Below are 21,964 nucleotides of genomic sequence, written 5' to 3'. Positions count from 1 at the left end.
AACATTAACTGTTATAGACCGTGTTAACGTGATATAAAAAATAAAAACAAGAGGCAGTTTTATACCAGGAGGATATCATCTTAGTGGAATGATACATATTGGGTTTAATATTTTCAATATCATATTACCATGGTTTGTGCCTCGCACTGGGCGCTCCTTCATTCTCTGCATGACCCACAAAACCGTATGTTTGGACTGCAAATACAATTTGATCGAGGCCAATGCTAGTGGGTTTACTGTGTCATGATATGGTACGATATCAAAAGCAAACGGTACGTAGTATAACCTAGAGCTTCTTACATGATTAACGACTTACCACAATTACTGTATTATTAACTTTGACTCACCTTTCAATAGTTGTACTATAATATGTTTCCTATTTTTCTTTTCTGTTCAATAATTAAGATAAACGACTAACGCATCATGATGAATACAAACTATATATTTGTATTCATATCTTAAACGAAAAAAAGTAGCCTCTTACTGCTGCCGATCTATATTGATAATTATCCTAGCAAGGTGATAAATACAGCAGCCGACCGACCGTTATCATTGCCATTAGCAATAATTTCGATCACTAGCTTCAAATTGAAACATAAAACGCTTCTAGCTAAAACGGTTTATAGTATTGAATAGTTGAAAATGATGTGTAACAATTGTTAACATTTATAGATCCAAATAGAAAACAACACAATTCTAAACCACAATAATTATTCATAATGATCAGTCATAACCAAATTTACTGTATAAATATGTGTTACCAACTTAAGCACTTTGTGTCCGCCTAGCGATCGGGAGGTCACGGGTTCGATCCCCACCGTGGGAGCGTTCTTTAGATTTCCCCCATAGACACCTAGTACTGGTTCTAGTCCCAGGAAACGGACTCGAGAGCGTTTCAAATAAGCCTAAGGCTTTCTATGCAATCGAGCTAAAATAAATATGTTTAAACTAAACTAAGCACTTTGTTAAAACAAATAGGCAGTATTTTGTAATGTTTGGTGGTTTTGATTTGATATATTGTCCTCATCCACACACAAACTGCATATAACGTCGCGCGAAGAAACGTACATGGTATTGTTACAAACACGACCCAAGCTAACAGTACTGTTAACAAATGTCAATGAAATATATCAATATCAGATGCACTACGCTACGTCAATTAATGGCTTCCTGCTGCTTTTGTGCAAACTTTATTTCTAGCATCTAGATACGGGTACCATCGACCCCTGTTTTAGCACAATAGAAATTATACAAGTATCGTTCAATTGTATTGGCTGATTTTCTGATATTAAACGTAAAATATTCAAGAAAAAATAACGCCTGAGTCGATTTTAAAAGGTAATATGTTGGAAAATAGCATGGATGCATGCATAAAATAGAACTCTTCGTGATTCGCCAGCGCTGGTGATTTACCTATATGTACATTCAAAACAAAACACTGACTAAAAATCGTATGCATCATTTTATGTTATGGCCTAATACTTTAACGGCAAACACGTATACTAATTTGGTAGAATATCGAAAAGACACGAAATACTTATAGAAGTATCGTGCATCACAACAACCACATGCTATCTAGTTAAATTTCATGTATGTTTCTATATCAGTACGCAGTTCAGTTTGATGTAGTTCACGTGTGTATAATGCTATAACGGTTTTAGTAGTTGTGGTGCACTTTTAAGCGAGTAAAATAGCAATAGTAATTAATCAGTAAGTGTGTGTATGATAAACACCTCCGAAAATTCACATTTTTCTTCTTCTACGAAAAAAAATATCATGTACTCTATTTGTTCGTCCATTGTTTGCGAAATAACGTAATGACTGAAAAATGTAAACAGAACATCATGATTTGAAATGCACTGGCAAAAATATGGTATGTTAACATGTGTACTGCGGAAACGAATCTTTGTTTAGCATGAACTAGTAAAAATTACACATATATATAACTTTACCTTGGACTTCAAAAGTTTTGGCAATCCTTCATTATCATCCTGAAATAGCAAAATAAAAAATAAAACGTACGTAACCTTTTCAAGATTTAATATTGTTTCACTGGCTTTCATATAAGTTTAGCCTCCTTAAACCTTTAGTTATGCTGGATAAAGATGAGATGTTTAGCAAGTGCGAATATAGGAGTTGGAATTTGAATTGGCAACCGGCGAAGTTCACAATGTCATGATAGAAAGAGATTCTACATTCACGTGACCTGCACATAAACGTGGATATAAGTTTTTACATTTGGCTTATGCTGTTTCACGTCCAGAATCTTAAGTATCGATCTTATGTGCTCTAGTTCGTTTTTGCTTTTCCAGGTCCTAACATTAAAGTGTCAGACGCAAAAAAAACACGTGTTCACTTAGCACTGGCAAATTTTAAATAATATACAACATATATTGGTCTGCCAAAAAATTGTATTCCTTGTTTAGTGGTGAATGTATGGGATTGATAAACAATACAGGCTAATTTCAATTGGCTCACAACTTTGTTGTAATATACTAAAGTATCACGAAAGCGAATATAAAATAGATTAAAAATAAAATGTACGCATAACTATCAGCCATTGAATTAAAGTTCAACTTACACAGAATGTTGCGTATTGCCGAGCATCTATCCAGGCCAAATTCATGTTGTAATTCAGTTGAACTAACAGTTGAACTAACGCTTCGACAACTTCTACATCATTGAGACTCAAGAAATGATTTATGGTCAATGCGATATCATAACTCTGTAAAACATAAAATAACATCGAGTGTTTAAGGTTTTCTAACCAAAACGTACAAATATATGTTCCTGAGTTTCCAGTCAATCAACTCAAAGCAAACGTAGATATTGTGTTACACACATTCAATTAATTTAGGATGAATACTGTTTTAATGTTTTGAGCAATTATACTTTTACTGTAATATATATATATAAACGTATGTGATTCCTATCAAATAACTGACTATATTATTTGGATTGAGCAGAATTGGTCTATGAGTACAGTAAAATGTAACTGTGTCAAGGGTGAGAATCACGATGGTTCACCGGATCGGTATTTAACAGGCAGGTGTTAAGTTTGTGTTTTGTATTGTGTTTAGAAACAAATGTTACTGGTCATAAAAATACGTCGCATGAAGTATAAAGATGTATCTTCTGATGCTGCAAGATCTTCAATTTGTGTAGGTTTTTGTGTATTAACTCGTTTTCAAACTATTTTAGTCATACCTTGTGTGCAAGTGTCATATCTTCACAGGTTGTATCGTTTGTTGTGTGTATTTGTTAACTTACGATTCAACTATGCATTGGTATGAAACCGATGTGTATTGTTGCGAATTGAGTTGATGTTTTATCAATGACCTTAACATCTATAATGACAAATATACTAAACAATAGGCTTTTAACATATATCATAATAAATATTGATATCAGTACATGGCCGTAAGATGTGCGCACATAAATTCCTCTTCACAGCTGAGATATAATTTATCTCATAAACGCATTGCTTCTCACTCCGTGTTTTTTTTTTGCAATAACAACGTCATGTAACTTAACTATTACCAAACAAGATATGAAAAACATATCCATATAATTGATATCTAACACTGGATAACTATTAATTGTCCACGAAATAATAATTATAAAGTTTAATTCGCATGTCCGTAGATAAGGTAGCTTTTTCTTCTAAGTTCGTTATCCAATGTGAAATATGGAAACTAGCTGTGTTCATGTTTATTCATAACATAACGTTGTTGCTGAAGATGATCGATATTAATACCATCATTAAATTTACTTTTGATGGATGCAAATCCAATGTAGTATGTATACTGGTTATGTATGCATGTAAGTTGATAAAAAATGTGGTGAATTTTAAGTCTGTTCTCAGTATATCTTCGGTAGTTTCACCAACATCCAGAGTTATGTTTTATAACAGTGTGTATAACCCCTGTAAAGAATATTATTATATATTAGTAGCAATACAAAGTCATGCACGACAATTATTAAATATTCACGTGATGCGGTGTTTATACTGTGGAAAGTGCTAGCGTAAAATAATTTTTTATTTCTATTCTGAGATGAAAAAACACACCAAAATTATGAATGTTTATGGACCAAAGCGGTAACTGTATTCCATATGTGTGGGTAGTTGACCAAACAGGAAAGAAACATATAAATGGACGATTGTTCATGCCCGCGGAAAACCGGTTTAGCGCCATTGAGAGCCGGGAAAACAAACAACAAAGCGGATCGTCAGATCAGAGCATGTTAAAGCAAGATTTTATTAAAAGTGCATTATATGATATATTGAACCACAAATTTGATGAACTGCATTTCATCCGGGACGAGAAATTACAGTATAATTGTTGTACATATGCAAATTTCAAAAAGCACGCGTCAACATCAATTAACAGCTTACTGAAGATGCATTGACCACAAATGCTCAGTCTGATTTTATAGACTTTTGCATATACATCAATCGATATCAAAGCCAGATCAAGACGGAAAAAAATGATATTTTTGGGACTATGGAGAAAACTGCGCCGAAAAAAAGTTTTGACTTTTTGGAGAAAAATGATAATTACAATTTCAGACTAATTGAATAACCCATGTATTGACCCTAGTTATATTTACTTTGCTCGTGCACAGAACACTGTCACAAACATCCGCGCCATACCCATCTCAACAGACCAAATTTAGTGTATTCTAATAATAACGGTACCGTTGAAGCAATCATGAACACTGATTAAAGTCTTAGGTACACCAATTTATCAATCGATTTTCCCCTAAAATTCAAGATACTAGATGGCATCTTTGGTCTTAATATAAACTTCTGAAAGAACAAAATCCAAGACCATAGGTCCAAATAGTGTATCCGGCGAAATAAATACATGACGGGCATATAGTTAATGATGCATTACGAAAATTGGACAAGTACATAAGATCCACCGGCTGTTAAAATGATCGAAATCGGACGCTTGTAGCCTACATTTAACCTGTCATATCTAGGATTATGCCAAAGCTTGTCACAGTTAATACTTCTCACATATAACAATCATCTTCACATCCGGGATCAATGACGATTTGATCGAAATTTGCCAATAACAGACGAGTACACAAACATTTTGTAGTAGTATGTATCGTATAACAAAAATGACAAAGGGCCACAGTTTGTCAAAATTATTTTATTTGTGACAACCTTCTTATCAAAGTCATACAGCTCGTATTGTTTAAACAACATTTACACAATATTTGAAGCTGACATGAAAACAATCCTTTCTACAACTAAACTTCATGTAATGAAAAAGGGCCATGATTGTACCAACGATGGTCGCATACACAATGTATTTCTATTCATTCATGTAGAAAGTAAGGTCATGCAGCTATGAACGAAGAGTAATATACAAACTTTTTGGGGATTTTCGAACGTAGATACTCACGTTCAATGCTGAATGTAACAATACACTACGCAGTTCATTTTTATTAGTATATATCAAATGAAAAGAGCTTATGAAATCTGTTAAATTTAATAATAATGCTTATTATACTCAAACTCGATTTACAAAGTAAAACGTGTGTATGCTTTATGTTCGCGGAACATTCAATCGCAGGAGAAGTTAATATTACTTAAGGTAATTGTAAAACTGCGGTTAACAATAACTTCGTTTCGAATTTCAAGTTTTCGATTCCTCTAGATATCACAATGAAACTATACTACAACATTGGGGTTGTGAACGCGTGCGTTATTTACCGTTGTTGTTGCAAAATAAAGCGCCACTTCAATTTATTGCGTTAAAGATGCGACATATAGCGTACAAAGGTTATGAGACATTGAGTATTGCTACCGACATTTAGCTTTAACCATGCGACATTAAAAGTCGGTGCGACATTTTACGTTACTACTCATAATGCAATTTTCAGACAGCGTTAACCCAAAGTAAAAGTTCGAAACACGTAGGTATATAAAGATTAAAAATTAGTACTTGTAATACTCAAACTGACTATTAACATCAAGAATCGAGTTGCATAAGTTATCTTTGTGAAAGTGACCTTTAACATACTAAACCTAAAGTCAAAAGGGGTCTGAACAAATCAAAAATGAAAGCTTAACAATGACAAGGTATGAATATTCTGATAAAAACTAAGTGTAACTGCGGACTTACCTACGGACATATATGGCATATGGATATTATCTACCCATCTGATGGGAGAAATCATCATATAGTTTTAAGCGGCGTTACTAGCTATTGTCAATATAATGTATTCCATTTAAATATTCACTTTGATTTATGAATATTCTTCATCCAATAGAACTTGATTATTATAAAATGATTATCTTTTTATGTATCATAAATGCTAACGTACCCGTGCAAGTTACAAGAAATGCATTATTAAAGTCTCTGTCTTTGACGAAAACAATTAATATATGCTCACATAGCATCAGTTCTAAGGAAAGAAAAATTTTCAATTTAAGTGAACACTATCTTGTTGACAAATGATGTCTATGTAAGACAGGACTTGTTTGGAATAAAATAAGAATGGATTGAAATTGCGAATATACGTGGGTACCTAGTCAATTTATTCCCAAGGAATCATGAGCTAACGTATGTATAGAAACATTATTAGTCACACTCGCCAAACTTCATTATCAGTAACATTTTTACATAATCGTGTTTGTATTTCGATCGGTTATATATCCTCAGAATCAGTGCATGCAGTGAATTTTCTCTCGTGTGTTTGGACGGTTTCTTCAACGCATTGTTTTAAACTTAAAGCGTAAAATTATATCTTAAACTTTTATATCCTTTTCACAAGGGTACATTATACTAGCATCCGTAAATATTATACTTACATCCATTCGATTGCCATCTGCACAGACCAGTCGCTTGAGAATGACAGCTTCTTTATGATCGTAAATAGCCCATTCCAAGATATTCGTTTTAACTGAACTAGCTATCAATAAAGAATCACATAATTCGATTAACATTCGTTACATCATTTCACTCAAAATTGCGAACATTTCCAAATAAAACATAGCAAATGCATCGGGATATTGGATATGTACATGCTTACTAGACATTGATTATGTTTATAAAAATGTGTTCGCTTCATTCTAGAAATTCAATAATAATTTAGAAATGCTAATGATTATTGAGTTAAGTACATGAATATTATGTGTGGGATATCGTTGTATACTGGTAACTCACAGGGATCTTTATAAACAATACGGGTTTAATGGCTTCAGTGCGCACATGTCCATTAATAAGCAAAAAACTGGTGAAAACTGTCACTATAATTTTATACCATTGAATACATACAGTTAAACTTATGACATGTTTTATAGGTTATAAATTGTGAGGTTATTTTGCAGCTACACATTGGTAATTCTGAATGAGTATGGGTAATTTTCATGGTTCTGGAGCACTTATCACTTATTCGGCATTAAACAGCGTATCCTAAAGCGGTGACCGATATGTGTTATGTGCTATGTTAAAGAAATAAAATTTGATTAATGTGATTCCAATGAAAATAAACATTTAAAACACAAAACAGTTTTTACAAAGGACTTGTAAAGAAAAAAAAGTCTATATGATGATTAATAATGTCTCAATTTAGAAAGTGCGAGGTTGTCAAATGCTAGTTAGATCTATATCGAAAAATGTAAAAGGGAAATGCTGTAAACAACAGTGAAAATTATCAATCGTGCAAAGATTTTTTAGATTATTTTTAATCTGTTAAAGACCCTGATTTGCATTATTATAAGCAAGACAAATACATTTTGGATTTTAATGACAGATAAATGAAAGGAGATATAGATCGTATGTTTGAAAATTTAAATTTGCCATTTACATGTACACCATTTAACAAAGGTAAGGCAGCGGGACTTATGTATAAGTTCAGTATTTGTTTTAGTATGGAACTTACTCTGATACGTTTTAAGAGCGGTATATGACTTGTTTAACAGTCTCCTTTTGAAGGAGCACTTTCCTGATTATTGATCGGATGGATAGATTGTTCCTTTACATAAAAATGTAGAAAAATACTATGTCAATTATTATAAGGACATTACGCTGCTTAGTACTTTTGTTGACACAACTGATAAATAGTAGATTAGATATTTGGACTGATACATATTATGTATTTATTGAAGATCATGCTGGTTTGAGAAAAACATGGGTACTGTAGAAACTTATTGTATCCACCATTTTGTAATTAACCATTTGTCACAGAATTATAAAACGTAATATGTTGAATATGTGGACTACACTTAAGCGTTCGATTTTGTTGATAAGAGATATCATTTTGTAGAAACTAATCAACCTTGGGTTAAGAGGACACATGCTTAACATATTTAAAGCTTTGTATAGAAATGGAAAATTAAGGGTAAATATGGGCAATATATGATGCACGGCTTTAATGGCATATATTTAGGTATGCTGAAATTATTTTATTACTTTATGCGGATGATATTGGTATAATGGCAGAAATTTTTCATATACTAGTAACTTGATCATTCGTTTGTTGAATACAAAACATTTGTGTGCTGTATACTCATGGACAATTGTCTATTGTATCGTTTAACAACAATAATGGCAATCGTCATACTTGATATTATTCATATAGTATAGACTATGCTAATAGCGAGTACATTCTAAAGAACTGCAGATACACTATTACACATGTACACGTTTAACACCATTAGATAAAATACATTTATATGTATTTTAATCAGGCATTTTTGACATCAGATGTAACCGTCTATTTACGACCAAAAACATTAAAAAATAAAAACAAAAATAATATTATAGTTCTTAGGGAAAACTAAATCAATGTTCAATACATAGCGACGTTCGAAGAAAACGTTCACCACGAGCTATTACGCACCTGACCAATAAACATCCAATGTCATCTCCGCAAGCAGTTTGGGCATGTCGCTAAGATTTATGACCGCCAAAAGGTTTATTTCGTGCTGGTAAGTTTCTTGAAATCTGTTGATTGCGTCATTTGGAATATTACTGTTTCGAAGCATTTTCATTTTGATTTCATTCTTGCTGTCGAAACTGGCACTGTCTTGTCTAATAACCAACAAGAACTGTGTAAATGAGATTTCATATAGCATACGTACCATATGTTGTGTACATGTTTAAATTGAGTTTACATACTGTTTATATTTCAAGAAATATTACCTTTTGTGAGTATCCGAGTCGGTAGTGATTACCACCACGGAAGGTATGCCTTTTTCCATAGCAGATTTTACAGTTTCCAATGTGTATTGGTCATTATTCAGAACGAGTTTGACGTGGGGGACTTGTATAACTGATCGGCCTTGGTAGATTTCCCCTGAAAGTGACACACGTGAGTGATGATCTAAATGTACAAAGGCAAATTGGTTGGACTACTTTTGAAGAGTTGCTTGTGTTCTTTTGACGTTATTACTTGTTGAATATACCAAATATAATTATGAAGCGGTGCTTTTAAAAATAATATCATTTATTGGTAACGCTCTCCAGCGATTGATGTTGTATGGACTACACACGTGTAAAAAAAGAAACGTCCGCTTATAAATGTTAATTAAAAAACATGGGTTTAAACATGTTCATAATACTGTTTGATATTAGCGGGGCTTTTCTTCCTGATTTTGTAAAAGGTGCCCTGGTCTCCTCACTTTGTAAAAAGATGAGGCGCGAATTTTAACAAATTGTGAAAAAAAAGTCGCGAACTTCTGAAAATTGTGAAAAAACGAGTCGCGAGCTTGTGAAATTCAGTTGGTTAAGAATAAGTAAAAAATAGCATGTCTTAACATGTCTTCACATAATGCAGAAAAATCATATTTACATTGTCTTGACACTTTCTTTCAACAAATAACTACTTACATTTAGATACAAAATATTCTGATTGGAAAATTCTATTTAAACCATAGAAAAGCCTAACCCGTGTTAATATGTTGTTTCGTTTATGTCAAACATTCAATCAAATTGTAATTTTGAACTGTGAAATGGCCATTTTGGACAGTTTTAAGCACCAAAAGTCCGATTTTCACAGTTAAATATAGCAGTTGTTTGTCAAGTATTGTTGCCTTGCTAGATTTGTGAAATGTCCATGTTGAAATTGCGATATGGCTGCTCACGGCCATAATCTAAGAAGGAAACAAAGACCGTATTAGCGGTAAACATTTACTTTATGTTAATTTTGTAACCTGATAAAATTGATACAACTATTGTAAAATGTGTATGTTTGTGTCATTGTACTTATACTTGTGTTAACATAGTGTTGTATGATAGTGTAATTGACGGGAACGCGTCTTCATATCGCAAATTATAGTGTGAAGTTGTTCGTTTGCGATCTACTAATATTAATACCATATTTTCAAAACCATGTTCTTGATCTAGTAAGCTTCACACAATAAGTGTAAATTATCTACGTACGCGAAAAGAAAAACCATTTTCAGTAACTTTATATATCATATAATTTATTTGTTTTATTGAAATGAAATTTTAAAAAGTTAAAACGAAAAAGTCAAGCATAGAACGACGATAATAGACCTCTATCAGCGATACAATAAATATACACATTAATTGCACAACTGTTCCACGATTATCAAGTTCACAAGTTAATCGTTAAAAAATATGGATCATTCGGCCCAAAATATCCAGAAGCATTTAAACGCAGGCAATATACTTATATTAATACCATATTTTCAAAACCATGTTCTTGATCTAGTAAGCTTCACAAAATAAGTGTAATTTATCTACGTACGCGAAAAGAAAAACCATTTTCAGTAACTTTATATATCATATAATTCATTTGTTTTATTGAAATGACATGTTAAAAAGTTAAAACAAAAAAGTCAAGCATAGAACGACTATACCAGACCTCTATCAGCGATACAATAAATATACAAATTAATCGCACAACTTTGTCACAATAATCAAGTTCACAAATTTATCGTTAAAAAATATGGATCATTCGGCCCAAAATATCCAGAAACATTTAAACGCAGGCACATTTGCTTACTCAGGCGAAATTTGTGAAACCTTTGTTTTTGTACACGTCTCGTTGAGTGTTGTGTGATTAATTTAGGCGTATAAATTGTTTAATTATGGTTTAAAATGATTTTTTTTAACTTTATACTATTTGTATTTGATGTATCGTAGTCCCTACTCCGAGAATGTAAACGCCCAGTGAAGACTAATGTGGAGACAACAAGCTTGGAGTTGAAGATGTTTTGTGTCTATTTGTCAAACGCTCTTTTCAGCAGAAAACTCTCCAGATATAAATTAAAACGGTTCAGCAATTCGACAAGACCTCAAAAATGAAAATGATTGCCGACATACATGCTACATCGGCATATCGTCGTCATTGTGGCGGTGATGGTGGTGGTGGTGTCGGCTGTGGCGGCGGTGGCGGCGGAGGCAGTGGTGGTTGTGGTGGTTGTGGTAGTGGTGGCGGAGGCCGAGGCGATGGCGGCGATTGCGGTGGCGGTGGTGGTGGCGGTGGTGGTGGTGATGATGATGGTGGTGGTTGTGGTGGATATGGTTGTGGTAGTGGTGGCGGCGGCAACATTTATTGGACTTAATGAAAACATTTGGGAATCTATGTAAAGCAGAACTATATGGATAGGAGAGGCGTAAATGCCTAAAGGTACGGTAACAATTTTCATAAAATTAGTTCTCCGCAAGCCAACAGCTATTAATACTGTATGATTGCATTGTAGCAATTCAAGTCATTTATCGGCAAGTTTTATTTACGTCTTTTTCAATGCAAAACAAACTCTTGTACTTCACGTACTACTGAAAGTTGAATCTACAACAACAACAACATTGATCAACAGATGAATGTATTTAGAATTTGATAAAGGAGGAAGCAAATTAGCTCCTATTAACGTTGTTGATTTTTTTGTTTTACAAAAGCATTTCTTTGTTATTGAATGGAATGTAAAATTAAGTTTAGATATTTTTCTGACTAAAAAAGAAATGCCAACAAATGTAAATGTTTTTTAATTGATTGACTAAACATTACAAATAGTACGGATGTTTTGACATTAAAACAAAAGCTTATGAATTTTAATCAGCGATCTAAACAAAGTAAAATGTTATAGGATGAATAAAAACAATTTAATATTTTAAGTGCTTTCTTATAATTCGTCTAAGTACCAAGCCTATATCTTTAATTATGCATAGTCAAATCGTATTAGTATTGTAGTTGTAGTATTGGTAGTGATTAACCATGATTGTTATAGTTCATCGTAACACTGTTTTATGCGCACAAGCACGTGATTGTTAATCAATCGCGCCACTTTTCAAACACGACAGCCGCAGTCAGATAGCTAGACGTAATTTCTATTTGCTCAGCATTTATCAGCTACATATACATATATCTGCAGGTTTTTCATGTTTCATTATTATTATTATTATTGTTATTATAAATATTAGTATTATTATATTGGAACACTATTGTCTTGTTAAACATGTCGTTGCGGTTGCATTGTTTGTATTGTTATATGTTTGTTATTGAAATGCTTTGTCATCTATTCCTTAACATTAATCCATTTATCTGTATTATATAATGTAATGCTATTGTTACAGATTAATTTCATATATATTGTCTACACGGGAAATAACACACATAAACCTCAACCGTTGTTGGTAGTTATTCTCCATCCAATGCGGCTGCCGAGGCCAGCAACAATGGCGCCCAACGTGTATTTAACGTGAGTTCCCATGAGCAACATGACAGCGAGCATTTTCAGGGCACTATAAGAAACAATATAGACTTCTACGAGGAAGGCGGCATTCTATATGGCCATGTTTGAATTGTCCATGGACCCACCATTAAATTAAACACCGGGCTGTGAATAGATTACGTAAACAAATAACATGCTTTAAAATTGAGCTCAATACATATGATTATCGATGATTACCGGTACCACTACGCTATAGTATACTAGCCCGAGGATCACGCTTTTCGTCGATGGATTGAAGACCGGACAGTGTAATATTACTGCTTTAAGAGATTTTACACTCATTTGTGAATTATATTTTATAAACTCGTTAGTGTTTAATTAGATTCAATCAAGTACTATTTTCCTTAATTACATGCGTATTATTATCATTCCAGTGTATGATATTATTTATGTTTTTATTATTTTTTAGAATTGTTTAACTGTACGTGAAAATTGGTCACTGCACGACATGGCTACTAACGTTTCCTCTAACTGTGTTTCAATTAAAAACTAATCCTTTTACAATAGAGTATCGGTCAGGTAGCGTAGTTATGTACACTTGAATTCTAATGGCATTGTACAGGTGAAGTTTCGTGAAAGTATAATCATAATAATTCCAGTGAAGAGTACTTGAATTATTAAAAATGAGATACTTGTGACTTTGTATAAATTCATGCGTAATCTTAAACGGGTTGTGCTGAACGTTGAATTTATTATTAAGCATTGATTGAGGTCAGATCCACCTGTTTCAATGATAAATGCAACACATGTTTAACTTTAAATTAGCGAATTTTGCGAAAAAATACTTGCAAGGTCGCGCGTAGTTTACATCGCGTATTTTAAACCGTTTGCGTTGTGTTAAGCTAAAAAAAGTACTTAAAACAATAAAGCTTAATGCATGCCTGCAAGCAATACTAAAAATATTGTATACATATTATGGTGATATCATGACAGGCCAAAGTGCAATGGAACAATTTTATAATGCCAATAAAAGAAAAGGACCAGAATAAATCGACATGGGCAATACGGTTAGAGACACTTATCAAGAGTAATCGCAATGTTGAGAACGAGATACTGGAGGCATGGAGAAAGATACTAAATTGCGAAATGCAACCAGGCTTTTCTTTGAAACGGTCTCAAAGCTCGAAGAGTTGAAAGTGAAAGTATGAAGAGAAGAGCATAAAATTACTGTTTGTAAGGGTCCGGAACAGTCTAAAAAAGTAACGTACAGTTCATTAATGAACATATAAAAAATTAAAACATTTCACAGAAAATATGAATTTGATGGAAAAGAAGTTGCATTATATGTCAAAAGAGAAACCATTACTAGATGCAACCAAGTCACGTAGGGAACATCGACCATCCGACCAACCAAACAGAAGAGGTCATATAGGCCGTTATGTGAACATGATCAGAGGAAGAGGATTTAGAAGTAATAGAGGTCAATATCCAAATCGTGGGTACTATAGACAAGATACGACAGAACAACGATCTGGAACACCTAACAAACGACATCTTAACCAACAGACGCTCTGATCGCTGCGGCTGATGAGAGCGTCAGGAGTTACAATTTACCGACAAATATCAAGATAAACATCATAATTAAGAAGCAATACTGCATAGGATGATCGGAGAACCTAATATGCAGACATCAAAATCAATGGAATACCTACGAAAGCTTTGGTTGACAGTGGCTCACAGAACAGTTCAATAATTTAATACTTTTATAATAAATTGGATCACAATCCTGAATTAAATTATGTGGATGATTTTAAAGTAGATCTAAAAGGGACAAATGGCATTAAGGTCCCATATACTGGATACATCCAAGCATCTATAGAAACAGAAATTACATCTACACCTATACTTACCAATGTATTGGCTATCCCGGTTTCACAGTATCATGGTGTAGCTCCAGTCCTTATAGGAACGAATGTAATTCGTAATAAACAACAACGTAGAAACACATATATCTTTCCTGATGAGTGGGTAGCAGCCGTTATGTCCATCAATCATTGTATCTGTAGTGTTTCAGCAATCTAACCCATAACCTTATATCAATTGGAAACGATAACTGTTACTGGGTTTGTAAGGAAGATGAAAAAATACCGATGCAGCAATAAACAGAAACATTGGATGATAAACAGTTTCATAGCGCTTTTGTTAGTCCACCCGTCGTCACTGTAAATTACGCAGATCTAAACGCAACAATACCTGTAAGAATCTATAATGTGACAGCAAGTCCAATTAAGATCGAGGCAAGACAAAGCCTATGCAATTTAAGCGAAGTGGAAGTTTTACGAAAAGCACCCGTTCTCGAACCATTGACTGCAGCGATACAGGCTGAAACAGCGCATAAAAAGAAGAGAAAAGCTAATGTTGAAACAATTAAGTAACAATATGGAGTCATTATAGAACAGACCGATCTGACATATGACGAGAAAAAAACAAGTCTTCAATATGTTTGAAAAATATCATGCAATCTTTCGAAAACATCCCCTGGATCTTGGACACACTTCTAAAGTAAAGCACTTTATCAAACTACACAATAAAGAACCTTTTAAAGAACCATATCGACCAATTTCATCTGAAGTTTTTAATGAAGTAAGAGAACACATGAAAGACATGCTGGACATAGCAGCAAATAAAAAATCAACAAGTCCTTGGTCATCCAACTGTGTAATGGTCAAAAAAAAGGTACAATTTGCTTTTGCTTCGATTTCCGAGACTGCCTCATCTACTTAGACGACTGGTTTTCTCCAGAAAAGCTTCCTACAATCTTACAACTAAGCCATCAAAATGTGAAATGTTCGAAACTAAAATAACTTATCTCGGTCATGTTCTGTCCGAGGAGGGAATAAGAACAGCCCGTTTCTTGTAATATGAAGAACGTCCGGAAATTCCTAGGGTTTGTTGGATATCACAGGAGTTGCATTGGACAATTTTCACAAGACCTTTCAACAACCTGATCATAAATCACACTAAAAACATAAGGAAAAACAAAAACCATAAGCCTTGTCCAAGAAAGTTCCGTTTGTGTGGACGGATACGCAACAATTGGCTTTTGATTACTAGAACTCCTCGAGTTAAAGTGGGCGATATTGTACATACTTTACGATTATATGTATGGAACTAAGTTAGACGTGGTGATAGACGTTAACCCTCTCACTAATGTCACTACTACAGCCAAGTTAGACGCGTTGGATGTCCGTATTGGCTAATTATGAATAAACAATGCTTTCCCTTCGGACGTCAGAATTCTGATGCAGATGGACTCAACAGAGCAGCCGTGGATGCCAATATTGTAACTGCATTCACTACAGTCCTGATTGCTACCGTCGAAGAAGAACCTCTATGTTTTAGTATAGCTGATCCCTCAAAGATAGCCGAACTTGAACAAGAAACAATTGTTCCAGATGCCGTCATGCAAACACATGCTTTAAGTTCAAAGGATTGGCGACGATCTTAACTGTCTAATAAAGTTATTGACGAACTCATTAACTATATCAAGCAAAGCACCAGGACGACAGCTCCGCGAGCATCGAGAATATTTCAGCTGTACATAAGTACCAAAGATACTGAGCACATTGGTACTGGGAGACGGCGTTTATTATCGGATAGCCAATAATGGGAACCAGTTGTATAAACAACGTTTACTACCGGACCATTTACGGAATGAAGTAATCCGTGTTCTTCACGATGATCTAAACCATAAGACTCGGGACAGCACTACGCCATTAGTTAGTTAAACAGAGATTTTACTGGCCTGGTATGGACACTGTCATCAGTCGCAACGTAGCCAGTTGTTCTGGGTGCATTCGGTTAATAACACATGCAGAAGCAGCCCCATTTGTCAGTATTCAGACATCAGCTTCTATGGAAAGTGTGTGTTTACATTTTCTCCGTCTCGATAAATCCAAAGGTGAATATTCTCGTTATCACTGACCATTTAGGCAGATTTGCCCATGCTTTTCCTACCAGCAACTAGACGGCTCATACCACCGCCCGTGTCCTTTTTTATTTTGTTTTCGTTCACTACGGATTTCCGGCAAGGATTCATAGTGATAAAGGAGCCAATTTTATGTCCAGCTTCACTCAAGAGATTTGTCAACTTGCAGGCGTATATCAATCCCGGACTACTTCGCATCATGCCATGGGTAATGAAATGGTCGAGAGATTTAACCAAACCGTAATAAAAATGTTGAGTACAATAGAAGAAGATAAGAAAAGCAACTGGAAGGACTGTGTAAGTCCAATAGTGCACGCATATAACTCGAGTATCCACAATAGTTCTGGGTACCCACTTTACTTCGTGATGTTTGGGTGTCAACCCAGGCAAGTAGTGGATGTGCTTCTAGGTCTCCATACTAAAGATATTGGTGCAAAGTATAAGAATAAATACGCTCGAAAACGGCGTGAACAGTTAGATACTTCATACCACAAAGCTGAAGAGATTGCTTATAGGAGAGCGGAAATTAACAAGCGCCAATACGACATGAAGGCAAGAGATGCAAAAAGTCAACCAGGAGATCTTGTCATTAAGCGAAATGTTGCATTAAAAGTAAAACAGAAAATCACTGACAGCTGGGAAGATACGCCAATTTTAGTTATGGGCCAACCTTATCCTGAAATTGCACCTCCTTGACCTTGAACTTCCACCACTAAAAATGTGCAGCTTCATGATAACGCCGCTTTGAAATGTTTTTTTATATTTTTTTTTACCTTTGACCTTGAAGGATGACCTTGACCTTAAACTGCAATTTCAGGTTTGGAAAAATACAGAAACCAGTCTGTACACTGGCTAACAGTCGGGCCAATTGTCGAAAATGCGTTACGCCATTAACTCCGTAGTTAAGCTAGATTGCTCCGCAAATAGCACGGACAATGTGATTGCTTTTGTAAAACTTAATTACGGCTTGTATTTTTTGTTTCCTCGACCCGATTAAAAAAATGGTTGTCCACGGACAACTTAATTGTAAAATATCAGAGCTGCCCAGACTAGCAAATGTACACACCCAACCATAATTGAAAAGTACATGCATAGAATGTATGGCATGCACACTAACGCCAAGGATTACACAAAAAAGCAATATCCCTCATTTCCATTGTGGTCCTTGATTGTTTGTTGCACGGCATAGAGAGGCATTTCGGATTAATAATACATTCATACTCAATGTGACTCTTAAATTTTTGTTTGTTGTAGAAACCTTCAGTGTTTTTATCCATCCAAATTTATCTGTGATATGACGATCATAATTGATACATTTGTGTCCATTGATCTGAATCGCAGTATTATGTTTCATGTATTTATTATTATAAACATAGTATTTAGTATTAATTTTTTGCTAGTGCGTATGGAACGGCCTTGTTCATATACACATGCATACCAAATATGAAGGTTATACCTCAAGAGACATAGAAGTTATGAGCATTTTTTCGAAACCTTAACGCAGATTTCGAAACCTAAACGCGGACCCTTTGTTCAAGATCAAGGATATCGGGGTCAAAATTTGTGTGCGTATGGAAAGGCCTTGTCCATATACACATGCATACCAAATATGAAGGTTATATCTTATGGGACGCAGAAGTTATGAGCATGTTTCGAAACCTAAACGCAGATTTCAAAACCTTAACGCGGACCCTAAGTTCAAGGTCAAGGTCACAGGGGTAAAAATATATGTGCTTATGGAAAGGCCTTGTCCATATACACATGCATACCAAATATGAAGGTTATATCTCAAGGGACATAGAAGTTATGAGCATTTTTCGAAACTTAAACGCAGATTTTGAAACCTAAACGCGGACCCTAAGTTCAAGGTCAAGGTCACAGGAATAAAAAATGTGCGTATGGAAAGGCCTTGTCCATATACACATGCATACCAAATATGAAGGTTATATCTCATGGGACATAGAAGTTGTGAGCATTTTTCGAAACCTAAACGCAAAGTGTAACGGAAAGACAGACAGAAGGACAGTCCGACCACTATATGCCACCTTTTCTTCAAAAAGGGGGCATAAAAAAGTACATATCCCCAAAAAATCTTTTTTAAATTTTTTTTTTTTAAAGAAGTGTAGTATGATTCAACAAGAGATGTGTTCATCAGAAACACAATGCCCCCTATTGCGCCGCTTTGAAATATTTTTTTTTACTTTGACCTTGAAGGATGACCTTGACCTTGAACTTCCACCACTCAAAATGTGCAGCTTCATGATAACGCCGTTTTGATTTTTTTTTACCTTTGACCTTGAAGGATGACCTTGACCTTGAAGGATGACCTTGACCTTGAACTTTCACCACTCAAAATGTGCAGCTTCATGAGAACGCCGCTTTGAATTATGTTTTTAACCTTTGACCTTGAAGCATGACCTTAACCTTGAACTTCCACCATTCAAAATGTGCAGCTTCACGAGATACACATGCATGCCAAATATCAAGTTGCTATCTTCAAAATTGAAAAAGTTATGACCAATGTTAAAGTATTCGGACGGACAGACGCCATATATTTGACATTTGACCTTGAAGGATGACCTTGACCTTTCACCACGCACAATGTTCAGCTCCATGAGATACACATGCATGCCAAATATAAAGTTGCTATTTTCAATAGTGAAAAAGTCGGACGGACGGACAGATTGACATACACACTTACTGACATGCACACATACTGACATACTGAGTGACGGACAGTTCAACTGCTATATGCCACCCTACCGGGGGCATAAACATTTGCCATTTTATCGATTTACAAAATCCCTATATGACCAGACTCCTTTTCCCAAAATGGCTTGAATAAACCCTGCATAAACGTGTAAGACAAATTGTCAAATAAACCCTTGGACACAAAAAGCAGTCACCAGTTGATTAAAATCCTGATATAATGTTTAATTGTATCCTTCTTTTATCTTTTTATCAGCACTTATATTAAAAAACATATATAATTTTGCTGCACTCAATCTAATAATTATATTCTGTTAATTGCTATCATCAATGTTAGTTTGAAAGTATGATAGTCAATTTGTATTTTTCAATAATTTCAATAAATAAGACTATGCTTCATTCTGTATATATGGGATTGTGGCCAAAATAGGTAAAGTATTAAAACTGTACATTAGCCGTCAGTTATAAAAATCATTTTTCCCAGACAATTTCCGCCCCCCCCCCCCCCCCCCCCGCCCCTTGTGTACAACTTTTTATTTAATGACAACTTAAGAACATGCGTTAAGCCCTCTTTTCCCAGAGTGTTGCTCAAATGCATTTGATTTTCCCTGTGTATGAATTTGATTTTTCAAATAGATAAGTTTCATAAAAAAAGCAATTAGATATGAATAATAGTTTTTTATTCTTTCATTTTCAGTTGTTTTTTTATACTTTGACTGTTAGGCGAAGAATGTTTAGCCTAGATAAAGCTTAGATTTTCCCAAAATGTTTCAATTGCCTAACTTGTCTGTGCTTTTTAATTGTTCACTCTCTGGACCCCCCATATTTTGCATACTGGTTTATATAGTACTTTGCAATAGCAATAGTTTATTATTAATTTGGGAGTTTTGGTGGTAAAAGAAGTGTGGGTGAGTTGTATGCAAACATTTATGGCATAACGGTTTGGTTACCAAAAATTGCCCTAACTAATCAACTTAAGTACAAAGGTGGCCTTTTTCGTGATAAAACCCCCTGGCTATAAGCTAATTACTGTGTCATTAAACAAGGTATCAAACCATATTGCTCAGACTCATCACATGTTTTAGATGTAATGTAAACAAGGATCAAAACCTGCTGATAAGAAGAAAGGACAGTCATTTTACATGGTGGGGAATCAAACAAAACACGTCTCCAGTGAATTATATGAATCTCTTACATTAACATGACACTGACCTTACTGCATGCATTTTTTTCAAGTACCATTATCATAAATTCATAAGTTTTGGTACTGGACTTCGGTAAAAATAGATAAAAGAATACATGGAACAAGAGCAACTTGAAATTAAATATGTGAAAAATGTGAAAAAACAAAAAAGACTAAGAATATTTGAAACAATTGACGGGTATGAGTTCACAACTATAAATTCAATGTTTTCAGGCTTTTTACCAAGGATTGTGAGCAAAACTTTAAAAATCAGATGCTTAATAAGATATAAAAAATATGAGAAAAAATTGATATGAATATCAGTTGAAGGTTATAGTAAATATTATAATTGCACCCTGACAAAAGCAATGTCAACAGAGACCAATAGTTCATACACAGACAAAATGCAGAAACATGTTCAACAATGTTTAGGCATGTCTATTAAGTATGGAACTGTAATAGTCATAAAAATCAGGTACAATCTTGCTAAACCTGCAAAATATATTTTATTTAGTTAAAACTTGTTTATTTTAGCTCTATTTTATAGAAACTAAGGCTAATTGAGATACTCTTGAGTTTGTGTCCTTTGAAGAAGGAGAAATTGATTACATGGTGTCTGTGGGGATTGAAATCTGGACCCCCTGATTGCAAGGCAAACACCATGATATCCACCAAAAATCTACACACATTATTGTATGGTGAAAACAAATCTTTCTCAAACACCTATAATACAGATGTATCCACTAAAACATATTTATCTTGACCATAATTAGTATACAATGTCTATAAAGTCGTATTTTTAAACAATAATTTGATTCATGACACCAAACTGACTTAATAACATCATCAGCCAATCAAAACACCTATAAAACACCTACAAGAAATGCTAGTACGATTAGATCTACCTCTGTGTCATGTTTATCTGTAAGGACCATCCACATGTAGGAAGTAACTCAATTAACAACTCTCTCATTTAACAACTAAGCATGTGTGATACTAAATTTAACTTGTTTACAAAGGAATGCACTAAAAGCAAAGTCTTTGTATTATACTGTTTTTGTTGTTTTTTAGGTTCAGTGAAACCCCTGGATCAAATTTTTCTGCTAATGTTAACAAATACATTGATAATTTTTCCTCAAACATTTACAGCAATAACCTTATAGGTGTCTAATGGTATAACTGACACCACTACTAAACAAGCAGCATACACGGAAAGGGATTATTTATACTGGTTGCAAAATTTACCAATAAGTATAATTGTATCCCTTTACCGCATTTTCACGCATTTGTAGTCTCTAAGAAAGTTATATTTTATCAAAAGTCTTTGTTACTAGATGCAAGTTTTTAAGGCTTCACATCCAAACCTTAGATACTGATGAGCAGCAAACAGAATACAACCTGAACAGACAGCGAGTGACTTACA

The 21,964-nt window shown here is 34.4% G+C and overlaps 1 protein-coding gene across 1 annotated transcript in view; it reads right to left on the bottom strand.

Annotated features, from left to right (window-relative positions):
* Window positions 1-21,964, bottom strand: part of LOC127859723 (uncharacterized) — a 248,848-nt gene that overhangs the window by 97,518 nt on the left and 129,366 nt on the right. The window contains exon 9 of the mRNA XM_052397230.1: window positions 6,830-6,930. Within this exon, the coding sequence (XP_052253190.1) occupies window positions 6,830-6,930 (101 nt within the window). The remainder of the gene's footprint in view (window positions 1-6,829; window positions 6,931-21,964) is intronic.

The sequence above is a fragment of the Dreissena polymorpha genome, chromosome 15, assembly GCF_020536995.1.
Source record: "Dreissena polymorpha isolate Duluth1 chromosome 15, UMN_Dpol_1.0, whole genome shotgun sequence".
Lineage (NCBI taxonomy): Eukaryota > Metazoa > Mollusca > Bivalvia > Myida > Dreissenidae > Dreissena > Dreissena polymorpha.
The sequence above is the reverse complement of the archived record's forward strand: the minus strand, read 5'-3'. Positions and strand labels throughout refer to the sequence as shown.